General features: G+C 40.7%; 3 protein-coding genes across 3 annotated transcripts; 2 read left to right on the top strand and 1 right to left on the bottom strand.

Annotated features, from left to right (window-relative positions):
• Nucleotides 1–5: 5 nt before the first annotated feature.
• Nucleotides 6–5,424, bottom strand: LOC6044244. The gene is made up of 7 exons (XM_038258408.1): nucleotides 5,173–5,424; nucleotides 4,963–5,104; nucleotides 4,425–4,896; nucleotides 4,210–4,361; nucleotides 3,977–4,142; nucleotides 830–930; nucleotides 6–769 (listed from the first exon to the last, which is right to left on the bottom strand). The coding sequence occupies exons 1-7, from the start codon at nucleotides 5,196–5,198 to the stop codon at nucleotides 746–748; spliced, it is 1,083 nt and encodes a 360-aa protein (XP_038114336.1). The 5' UTR covers nucleotides 5,199–5,424; the 3' UTR covers nucleotides 6–745.
• Nucleotides 5,425–9,095: 3,671 nt separating this feature from the next.
• Nucleotides 9,096–9,697, top strand: LOC6044246. Its single transcript, XM_038257136.1, has 2 exons — nucleotides 9,096–9,245; nucleotides 9,305–9,697. The coding sequence occupies exons 1-2, from the start codon at nucleotides 9,102–9,104 to the stop codon at nucleotides 9,674–9,676; spliced, it is 516 nt and encodes a 171-aa protein (XP_038113064.1). The 5' UTR covers nucleotides 9,096–9,101; the 3' UTR covers nucleotides 9,677–9,697.
• Nucleotides 9,698–9,922: 225 nt separating this feature from the next.
• LOC6044247 (zinc finger protein 879) lies at nucleotides 9,923–12,000 on the top strand. The gene is made up of 3 exons (XM_001861751.2): nucleotides 9,923–10,114; nucleotides 10,323–10,511; nucleotides 10,601–12,000. The coding sequence occupies exons 2-3, from the start codon at nucleotides 10,377–10,379 to the stop codon at nucleotides 11,837–11,839; spliced, it is 1,374 nt and encodes a 457-aa protein (XP_001861786.2). The 5' UTR covers nucleotides 9,923–10,114; nucleotides 10,323–10,376; the 3' UTR covers nucleotides 11,840–12,000.

Genomic DNA, 12,000 nt, shown 5'->3' with positions numbered 1-12,000 from the left:
ACTTGTTTATTTTTAGTAAACGTGATTATTTATTTCAATGTTTCTTTAAAGCGTTTCAACCGATTTGTTTGCTGGCAAATTTTCTCTCTCATATGTTTTCTGTGGCCCGTTTCAGTTCTCTCCAGTGTCTCTGCTTTTATAGATGGAAAACGTTCGATAAGAAATAGTCGAATTCGAAAGAAGCTACCGGCTCGCTTATGCTCTTTAAATACGATAAAAAAATCAATTCACAACAATTCTTAAAAGTTTTCTATGACAATCTTGTGCCGGTAATTCTAGTGTGCACTAGCTGTGTGTTGCTTAATTTGTGACGCTACGTTTTTTCCGTTTCTTTGTTTGTTCGATGAGAAAATTTTACTTACTTTTTGGTTCTTCGCGGTTCGTATCGTTAGTTTTGCTATCATTTCAATTGCTGGGTTGTAATCGTTTTATTTGGTAGTTATTTCTGTTGCTTAAAACTCTGGGTCAATAGTTCAATTTAAAGTAGGGTTTCATTTTCTAATCTATTTTCTTTTTGTTTATTCGTATCATGTTCTAATCTATAGTACTGATGCATGAATGTTTTTTTTTTAATTCTAAACACGCCAACTGATCACTATCTGATTGCTTTCAGCAATACTTTGTGTACTGTTTGTAATTGAACCAACCAGCTATAACCATTCATAGCTGGAAGTCTATATTATGTTCTTTAATAATGGCAATTCGATAAGAATTATTTTATCTAAACAGTAAATGATTGTTTCCCTCAGAGGTATACCTGCCTGGCGCGCTGAAATGGAAGATTTTTAAAATATTTGAAGCACTTCGAAATTTATTTCAAATTTCCTACCTTGCGATGGTAACATTGGTTGTACCGATTGTGGGATTTTTTCACAGCCTCGATTATTGCTTCGCGTACCATGGCAGCATCCATGTGGTCGTCCCAAGCAGCTGAAAGGATTGTTGAATTTGGTCAGTGGTCACCAAAACTCGATCTCACTTGAAGGTGTTTTTGAACTAATTTGTTTGTTTTAATCGGGAGCGTCAAGTTTCAGCCATGTTTTGAAATAGATTTAAAAACTTCAAAATTTACGTCACACGAATAAGTTGAAAACAATAATTTAGTAATTTATGCAAGGGTCCTGATGTTCGGTTCAATGAACAGAATCCACTCACTCATCGCCTATCCAATCGTCGCCTATTCTAATCCGCTAGCATTCATAAGCGAATGATACTCGCAAGCAGCCAGCGAGTGACCCAGGGCCCCGGCGATGGCCTGATATGAGCTACCGAACAACATGGGCAATATGGCGTCGTTTGTTTACAAACATGAGAATGTTTGTGGACGAACCGAAAAATTTACTTTTTTATAAAAAAATTCTATTACCATTGTGCAATAACATTAAGTCTTACAAAACAGACACAATTTCGTTAAATTCTAGACCACAATTTGTTTTATTATTATTTTTCAATTTAAACCGCTTTTATCGCGATTCTGATCAAGAATGCACATCAAATCATCGTGCCTTAAGTGTATCTTTAGTTTTCACATCGATTCGCTGTAGATTCGAGTTAAATTTTGAAATTTAGCATAATTTAAAATTAGTTGCAAAATTCTCTACTTCAGCCATGTGCAACAATTTCCACATCACCCATGCGGGAAACCGATAGTGGAGTAATTAGGGACCTACATAGGGAAACGAAATGTTCTGGGAGAAATTTCAAACACCCAAAGTCATTCAAATTTAATACCCTTGACTCAAGGCGGTTTCAAAAACACCCAAAACGCAAAAACTGGAAATTTGGTTTATTGGACCTTTTCAAAAAAAACTCCAGATATAGGCTCTCTAGGAGTAATTCATGCGTTCCAAATTGTCAAAATTCCAAAACGTCATTGCCAATCTTCGATTCGCTGCTTTTGTTCGTGTTTGAAGTTTCGGGCCGAGACTCTGGAGTGACCCGAACTGTTCACTCAGCGAACAAATACATCGTGAAATTTTTTGTCTACTCCGTCGCTCGACGACACTCACCCACTACCATGCTCAGCGAAGAGCCATTCTCACAAAATGCCAGCGCGGCAGTCTTTTTGTCTGCACGCCCCCAGTTTGTACAATTTGATTTTTTCTTGGTGGAAGTTTCTTTGAATGGTGTCTATAATGTTATAAAATCAAAATAAATGCACAAATTGATTGATAACATTGATTTTAGGCAACCGAAATCAATGAGTGTAACGTAGCGCATCAGAGAAAAAAATGTTTTCAGTTCAGAGTGATCGGTGACGTTCGGCCTGCCTGAGCCGTTCGGAGACTGAGCCGATCAGAGAGAGAAGGAGAGTAGAAGAGAGAGTGTTCGGGAACGAATGGTGTGAAAGTGACAAACAGTGGGAATTCATCAGGGCAGTATCGCGTCGCCTGCTGTTTGTGCTTGCGAATGGAGTGGTTGATTTTGAGCAATCAGGACCGTTGAATTTATGTAAGGAATTGCAAAATGAAGATTTTTTCAGCACGAGTTGTACATTTTAACAACGAGTCTCTACCGAATAATTTTATTGCAACCCCGAAAACACCCTTTGAATGTGATTTTTCAGTGAAAAAAATATTTTTCAAGAGTCTTGGCAATGTATTATAGTGAAAAGTTCAACGCTTTACAATTCTCGCTTACTTTATCAAAATGTCATATGTCACCCATGGCGGATTGATTGTTTTGAAAGTTTACAATAGAGCATTATGACGTTTCGCGTACGCACACTAGCGCACCATTTGGTTTTGCTGGCTGACAAAATTTAACCTCACTTTATTTTCGTGTAGGTACACGCAATACATACACACATAGCATGCTCTATTGTTTTTTTAGCTTGATGAGTTGAACTTTTTGCAACTCAAATTAGTTGCATAATAATACTTTTGGTACTGTTTTGGAGTAAATTGAATATTTCCTGGGATACACGTTTATAAGTCGAATAGTCCATTATTGCTTACGTATCCATCCATCCAAAATTTGTTGGAGCCTTGTATGGGCGAACCAATGGCACAAATGGCCTTTTTGCAATTCCGTCGTGAAACTACTTACTTTTCCTGTCATTCTTGAACGACGAAATAGCCTACTTTTCTGTACCAAAAATAACAGAATCGAATAGCAACACTTTTCAAAATAAATGCTGAAAAGTTCTATTTTTCAGCACTCAAATGAGTGCTGAAAAGTTGAACTTTTCAGCACTTGTTTCGAAAAGTAACACTTTTCAACATTTTTTTGATGTGAACGATTTATTGACAAAAAACATGAAAATTTGACATAAAATTTCACTCAGAGTGTGTTTTTTGGAATTGCAAAAAATGTTGTATGGAACTCGTTGCAAAACTTGATTTTTTCAGCACTCTTCGTATTTATCCTACTCGGTGAACCTCGTTGGATAAATGTACGACTCGTGCTGAAAAAATCCTCTTTTTGCAACTTGTTGCATAAACTACTATTTTGATCTTATGGAAGGCCCCTACATATTTTTTAGCTAAACCAAAAAAATAATCAAATTATTCGCTCAACACCATTGCCTTGGCGTTCTCGATTGCGAGATTCCTACTCGAAACTAGGTGTCCGTAGGCTTGATTGTTGAGGCAATTGCAAACCTCTTTTTACACCTCAGCTTCCATCCACCCCGGGATTCGAACTGACGACCTTTAGATTGTGAATCTAACTGCCTACCAGCGACTCCATCGAGGCAGGACCCAGGGAGACGACTCCTACACCTGGATTGAGCTAACGACCTAACCCTCTAGGTTAGACCGGGGCCAACATTTACTTCCCCGTGCGACGGAAGGCGTGGTCAGATAAATTTCGTCTCGAAAAATGCCACCGGGACCGTCTGGGCTAAACCATAAAATACAAATATCATTCATTTCCGGAATTCCTAAATATTAATCGTTGACTGGGCGTCCTCTTTACGATACTTTGAAGTACCATGCGTCTCCTTTAATCGAATTAAGCTCTTCAACTTACTCACCCAGCATGCAGTCGGTGAAGATGGCAAGATTCTTGAGCGGTCGCTTGTTGTACTTGGGCGAAATTCCGTCGTAATTGTAGTGTATCAGGAGCGCGTCCGTGAAGATTCGCTGATATGTATCGCTCAGTGAGGTATCGTGCGTTTTCAACGTTTTAAGCAGTGTTATCTGGAAAAAGGGTATCAAATAAGTACGGTTGGGCTAAGACGTGATCCACGCGGTGGGGGTGCTTTACGAATCGATCTCTGCTGGGGGGACACGTGCGTACGCGACGTTCCAGTGCGTCCATGTCCTCGACCGATGCCAGCGGGAACGTAAATCCTGCGACGGCATCCGTAATTGGTCGCGGCGTGCTTCTCGAGGGCAGTGGTTCACTCACGGTTGTTACTGAAAGTGCGAAGTTGGTCAGTTGCTTAAAATTAGGGCTATTATTCTAGAGTCCAGTGTTACCATCCGCATCGTCAATAACGGATAAATCGGTAGATTTTCTTCCGTCGAGTGTGACAGTTTCTTCGTCCTTTCCGTTGAATTCCTCCTGTATCACATCGGTAACAACGGTTACGTTAGCACCTTCGCTACTACTGCTTGTGGTGATGACGACGGCTTCCTTATCGACCTGCTGCTCCTCCGGTATTACCAGCTGTGGAGTCACAGGCAACGAATGCCTCTGCTGGTCCTTGGGCGATTCGTCCGGTGGCTTGTGCTCCTTCGGACCTTCACCGTCTCCATCGAGACCCCCAACACTGCCATTACTTTGCTGCGGAGCTTTCGGGCCCGCGCTGAACAGTCTGGCTTTGTGCAACTTGTTGAACCTGTAAATCTCGTTGCTTCTCAGACATTTCGCTCTAAACAGCAAGAACTCGTCCAGCTTGATCGCACAGTCCTCGCAGATCGGAGACGGAAAGTCAAAGTCCTTGGAGAGCTGTAATTGAAAAGCTTTGCTAATTAGCATACCACTCATTAACACTCACACGACAGAACGACTTGCCATGATTGCGGTACATTCGAAGATTTTCTCCACCAACGTATCGGTTGTCTCCTTGCTTTCGCACTGGAAAATGGACTGGACGATCGCCTTGTCCGACAGGCACAGCCGACATTTGCTCTCCAGATTCGGAATGAGGTGCTTTCTGCAAAATAGTTACGAATGAATAATGCAAATCGCTTCCAATCAGTGCCAGTAGCAGAAAATTCTAACTTGAACACATTTCGTATTTTAGCCATCGGTTTTTAAATAATTCCAAACTATTGGTGTTGATCCTCAAAATATTTCGATTAACTACTTAAATACTAAAGATTTTCACAGCAATTGGTCCAGAGGACGAGTTATCTACGATGCTCGGGCTCTAATTTCGTTACTTTTCTTCTAACCATTGATGATAGTGTATGTGTAGAAGAGCAATTATTAAGAACCAACAGATTGACTAATTTGTGAAGATATGTTGTATGTTGTGTATATCGTCTGACACTAGTTAAAAAAGCTTCGCAGGATTCGCGCATGTCCTTTTGGGTTGTGCACATTTCAGCATGTACCCGTATTCAAGTTGGAGGTTGGGTTTCAATTCTTCATTTTGATAAAATTTTATAAAAAAAACAACCTCAAGTTGTGATTGAAAAATTATTCATAAAATCCACTTTTGAAACAGCTATATAGCTGTTAATCTCATATGAATCTTAAAATAGGCCCACGACGAGGAAAAAGGTAAGCAAACTTGTTGAACAACAGTTCTGAATTTCTGATAATTATGGAGATAATTATGGAGACGCAGGGTATTAGAATAACATAATAAACCGATTGAAAATATACCTTTAAACGATCATTAAATGACTTTGGATGTTATATTAAAATGTCTTTTTTAGGAAAACCATGCGTCTCCATTATTATGTGACAAACACAAATGTACCGCCAACAGGGAGAATTGGGGAAGGTGACGTGGAGATTCGAGGCAGCTGTTATAATCATATAATCATTTAAGGATGCTAAATAAAATTTGTTTTTAAGATTTTAAAAATAAATATTTTAATGTTCAATTTGAAATGGAAAAAAGCATTTAAGAGAATTATGCTAGACATTTACCGAACAAACCTAAATTTAACTTGGATTGAGGAAACAAAATAAAAGGCGTGCTTTTCCTTCAGAATGTGCCATTTTAAATATAAATTTCAATTCCTTCATTTTTGCCTTCCTCACCTTACTGAAGAAAGGCTCGGAAAATGAACTTTTTAATTAGACCTCCTAGACATACCTTCATTTGTACATATCGACTCAGAATCACCAGCTGAACAAATGTCTGTGTGTTTGGCTGTATGTAGACATGTGTACCAAATCAATGTCACTGGAATATCTCGCCACAGGCTCAACCGATTTTGGCCGGAATGGTTTTAATCGATCCGTCTTAACGTCCCCTAAGTTGCTATTTTGATTCATGCAGTTTTATCATGTATTTAAAAAGTTATGTTAAAAAATTGTTACATATTAAATTAAAATTATGGTAAAAAGGGTGGTTTTTTCATGAAACCATCACACGTTATATATTTTTAGAAAGCATATGAGAAGACATTTTAGGTGGAGTAAGAATTTTCAAGATCTGACTTACCTATCAAAAATTACAAGCAGTTTAAAAAATGGTCTGAATTTACATAACTTCAACTGGTCGGGTCTGATCGCCACGAAAAAGCCGCGTAGAGGGATGCCATTTTCCTCAAAGGCCGTGTCTATATAATCTTGACGAAAAGTATGTAGGTAGTCTGTTATTTTTATTAGGACCTCTTAGGTGCTGCGATCACGTTAGGGGAGATCCATAAACCATGTGGACACTTTAGGCGGGTTGGAATCACTCTATAAATGAGAGGAAGGCACCAACCACCTAAAGGTGGATTATGTAACGTTTTTTTCTTGAAATACGGAATTCAATGGAGACGCATGGTAGTTTAAATGGTTTATATTTATAAAAAGTAACCAGCAGCAATCTAGTGAGAGCTGTGCAAGAAAAATAACTATCCGGAACGCATTCCTTTGTGGACCATCATTCAGTGAGGTACTCCTGGATTTTAGCTCCTGAAAAGTGCTTCAAAGGTGCAAAAATGCCTCAGGGCAAGAAAAAGAGGCGGTCCTCACCAGCAGGATCGGCAGATTTGAAGAAGCTAAAGAATGCCGAAGCGCTACCTGCAAAGCCAGGCAGTTTGAGCAAGGACGCTCAAAAATTGTCTGGAAACCAGTTCGCTACCCTCCCTGTGGACGTGAGCGAGAAGGAAGAATTTGAACGACGGGAAAAGTTGCCACCCATTTTTGTGAAAACATCGTCATCGGATTCGGTGCGAAAGTGGCTGACCGGATTTATCAAATCTGGTGCTTTACGAGCTTCCATTCGCTTGTGTGCTGATGGACTCAAAATTCTGCTACCTGGCAGAAAGGATTACAACTACGTTCGGGATTTCTTGAACAACACAAAGATTGAATACTACAGCCATGACGATCCAGGTAAACGCCCCATGAAACAGGTCCTCCGAGGCCTGTACGACATGGATGTGAGTGTGCTGAAAGAAGAGCTCAAAACTCTTAAGTTGAACGTGATCGAAGTCTTCAAGATGACGAGACACAACAAGGACATCAAGTATCGTGATCAACTGTACCTGGTTCATCTCGTGAAAGGATCGACAACGCCGTCTGAGCTGAAACCAGTTCGGGCAATTTTCAACATCATCGTGACTTGGGAACGTTATCGTTCAGTGCACCGTGACGTGACGCAATGTTCGAACTGCTTGCAGTTTGGACATGGTGGAAGGAACTGTTTCATCAAGAGTCGTTGTGCAACCTGCGGAGGTGAGCACAAAACTCAAGCTTGCAACACAATCAACGAGAACATTGAAGCCAAATGCTTCAATTGCGGCGGCGACCATTCGACCAAGAATCGAAGCTGCCCAAAACGTGCTGAGTTTGTGAAAATTCGGCAGCAAGCGACGACGAGGCACCAACCAAATCGTCGCAAAACACCACCAGCATACACGGACGTGGATTTTCCGGCTTTGGCGTCACCAGGAGCAGGATCTACTCGAGTGGTTCCAAATCTGCAGCCATTGCCGTTGAATCAGCGGCAAAGAGTTGCAGAGCATACAACACCTCCAGGCTTCAGTCAGCAACCGAGGGAAAACCAACCAACATCAACGGGTGAAGGCAGTAGTGACCTGTTATCACCACAAGAACTTCTGAACATTTTCATCGAGATGACAACAACTCTGCGTGGGTGCAAAACTCGCCAGGAACAAGTAAGAACTCTTGGAGCATTCATCTTAAAATACAGTTCGTAGTTTACTCGTTCTAGTGATTTTGAATATTTCAATGGATTCATATTTTTTTAGTTTTAGGTTAGGATTAGTTGTTAAAGTGATTTTTTTTCTTTTTTACCCAAATGTATTCAATTCAATAATAATGCAATAATGTAAAACAATTTGAAGCAAATAAATAAATGTTATCAGGTAATAATAAAACGAAAAATACAACAAAGATGAAGAGCATTAGGCCATACCATTTATCATGTAAAAGAAATGTAATTATTATAAGAATGTTTAATAAAGACATATTTAATTTCAAAAAAAAAAAAAACTATCCGGAACTGTTAGACAAAAAAGATCTTCTACATTCGATGACTCGAAAACTATTAAAATTTCTAAGGGCATTTGTACATGAAATTTGGATTAGACAATTTTGGTTTAGAATATCAATTTCGATTATACATTTATTAAACTTCATCATCCCGGTACGAGAATCGAACTCACGACCTCTGGATTGGAAACCCAGCACGCCGCTAGTCGAAACCCATCCCCTACCGGTCAGTATTCCCAGTGAGCATATTTACTCTTTTTAAGGGATCTGACTTTGCCGAGCCAGACAGGAATCGAACCCATCACCTTCCGCTTACAAGGCGAAACCCGTAACCTCACGGCCACGGAAGCTCGGCAAATCTTTATAACGAGGATGGGTTGTATCAGAGATATGCGATTGTATCGTCAAAAAAGTGCATTTTACACGGTTTATGAGAAAAACACGTGCTAATCGAAGGAACCTTTTGAAAGTTATGTAAACTTGAAACTTCTCAATGGCATTTGTAAAAAATCAAAATCATTAAAATGTGCTGCAAAAACCGACGTCCGTTCCAGCTTTTCCCTCCCAAGTACAAATGGACCAAGGCCTATCTTCTCCGCCCGATCGACAACATCATATCCCATCCGGATGCGCTCCGAAAGCGACCATTCAAACCTTCGTATGAATTGGTACAACAATTTAAACAAATCAAAATTTCCAAAATCCTCAACAACCCTACCAATTACAGCAAGGTGCTCCGTACCTGCCGTGTCTGCTCCGGTACGACTATTTGCGCATTTGGCAGCAGGAACACCAGCGGTTTCAATGCTGGAAGGCGTCGCAGGTTAGGCCACCGAAGAAGAAATTCTCGCCCTATCGAAGGTGCCCAATACGGGGCACCTACTGCAAATGTTCGGAGCAACCTCCCAAGCCCCGGTTCATTCTGAAGCAGTTCCGTTGCATTCCGGCCAAGGTGGACCATTGCGGAATCGACCTGAAGGCCAGGCGCCGTTGCCAGGAGATGATGTGTGCCGCCAATGCTGCTGCCTGCAACAACGGTTCCGGGCAGGCATGTTGTTCCGTTGATCCGATGATGTATTCGGAGGTTCCTTGTGGTTGAGGGGTGGTTAAATTGGTTTGAAATGATGCCAAATTTGATGTGAGAATATTTTTTTTTTTCAAATAAATGTATGTGAATTTTAAAATAAAGAAATAACCCTGACCCCAGCTCTCCTTCCATTCACAACTTTCTTGCTACCACACTGGCTTCATAGTCTTTTTCGCCCTTTTTTCTGCCTTCCTCCATTCATGGCGTTCAGTGATGGTAGTTTGAAGTTTCTCTTTTTTCACTTCATTCTGTCATCGGACAGCGCTGGGTACGGATTGTATATAACAGCAGCGCCAGCAGCAGCAAAGATCGTAGTGTTGGAGACCCTCGGTCGTATAATTTACAATTTAATTCAATTTATTACCATTAATCTGGAAATCAATAGCTGCCCAATGTAACGGGACTACGGGATTACGGGCGCATCGATCCGATTGCTGGCTACGTAAAGTGGTAAGTTTCAGTGAAAAAAGTGCCCGAACTTTGCCTCGGTATGCTGCTTTAGCTGTATCTTGATCATTGGAATTATAATCACAAGATAATTAATCACTTTTTCATGTTATTCGAACAAAGAAGGGAGCGAAACTTCCATTCGTATAATGACTTTGCTGCTTTCGGATTTTTATACACATTTTCTCTTCTACGTTTCTTGCCATTCCAGTTGGCGTCGAATATAATAATAATAAATTAAAATTAATTGAACTTTTGATACAAAATGGAGGCGCGCTGCAGACTGTGTTTCGAGGAGCGTTCCGAGATGGAGCGAATTTTTCCGGACAACGACGATGAAGATGACATTGACTACGAGTCCCAGATGGCAATAAAAATCTTCAAATGCACCTCGTTGCAGGTAAGATTCGTTTGTGGCTTGGGAATGCTGCCTATGTGATGTGTTTTAGTGTGACCTATTTATGGTACAATTATCTGTTTCCCTTACAGTTGCCGGTCGACGATGATGATTTAGCCTCGCAGGTTTGCAAAGATTGTACTACAAAATTAGACGAATTCTTCCAGTTTCGTGTTAGATGTAAGAAGAACAATTTACTATACTGTAAGCGGAAGCAACCGGTAGCAGAAAGTGCTAAATCCGAGCAGGATAATTCCACAATACCCGACAGCGATGAAATTAACTTGGATAAACTGGACGAAACGCTGCTGCGAGCGTTGGAGGGAAAGGATGGGGACATTGATCCATCCGCATTCGATGATACATTTGGAAGTGAAGTAAAGCCAGAGGATCTGCTAAAGATCAGTCTAGGTTATGAGGCGGAACAGCAAATGGTTTCCGAAGAAGCCGTGAGTTCCAGTTCGGCCCGATGCGCTGCTTGTGGTACCGAGTGCTCATCCTCATTTGAACTAAACCAACACATGGAGTACTGTCCAGCACGAATGAAACCGAATCCGTTCAACTTCCAAATGTCGAACGTTACCTCACTGGCATCAAATTCAGCGGATTTGAACTGCTACATTTGTCAGAAGAGTTTCAACAATGTTCAAGAACTAAAATATCACGAATCGCTACATTCCAATGCTTCCTTAAAGTGCAATTTTTGTCTCCAAAACTTTACTTGCCCGCGTACATTAAAACACCACATGGATCAACACAAGATCAAAAATACTCTTCCAGACGGTCGGTTCAGATGTGATTTGTGCGATGCTACATTTAAACTGTACGGAAACTTGATTATTCACCGTCGTAGCCACACTGGCGAGCGTCCTTATCCTTGCAACATTTGTGGAAGAGCGTTTTCCACCTCAAGCAATATGAAAACTCACATGAATGTGGTCCACTCGCAGGATCGTCCCTTTAAATGTCATCTTTGTCACAAGAGTTTCAATAGTGAAACCCGCCTCCGGTCCCACGTCGAATCCCACTCCTATCCGATGGGCAGCATGTCGAACGAAGCCAGCGGAAGTGAGCTCTCTAGCACGTGCAAAATTTGCAACAAAACGTTCAGCCACCCCTCGTATCTAACGATCCACTACCGGGTCCACACCGGAGAACGTCCGTACCAATGCAAATTCTGTACCAGTGCGTTTGCCACCAGTGGAAATTTGAAGGTCCACATGCGAATCCATGCCACTCAAAAGGTGCGGCCATACAAATGTAACATGTGTACTAAATCCTTCCTGCATGCGAGCAATTTGTCGGTGCACAAGAAAACTCAACACTACTAGCTACCCCCTTAGCGTAATATTTATTTTATTTGTTATGATCAACATAAACTAATAATCCCCATTTTAGCTGAGTTTCTAAAAGTTTTTAATCACGGATAGCATCTAGCACGTATATAAAGCATATATATATATTACAAATAAAGATACAGTAGAGTACTTAA

Source organism: Culex quinquefasciatus, chromosome 2 (genome assembly GCF_015732765.1).
Source record: "Culex quinquefasciatus strain JHB chromosome 2, VPISU_Cqui_1.0_pri_paternal, whole genome shotgun sequence".
Taxonomy (NCBI): domain Eukaryota; kingdom Metazoa; phylum Arthropoda; class Insecta; order Diptera; family Culicidae; genus Culex; species Culex quinquefasciatus.
The sequence above is the reverse complement of the archived record's forward strand: the minus strand, read 5'-3'. Positions and strand labels throughout refer to the sequence as shown.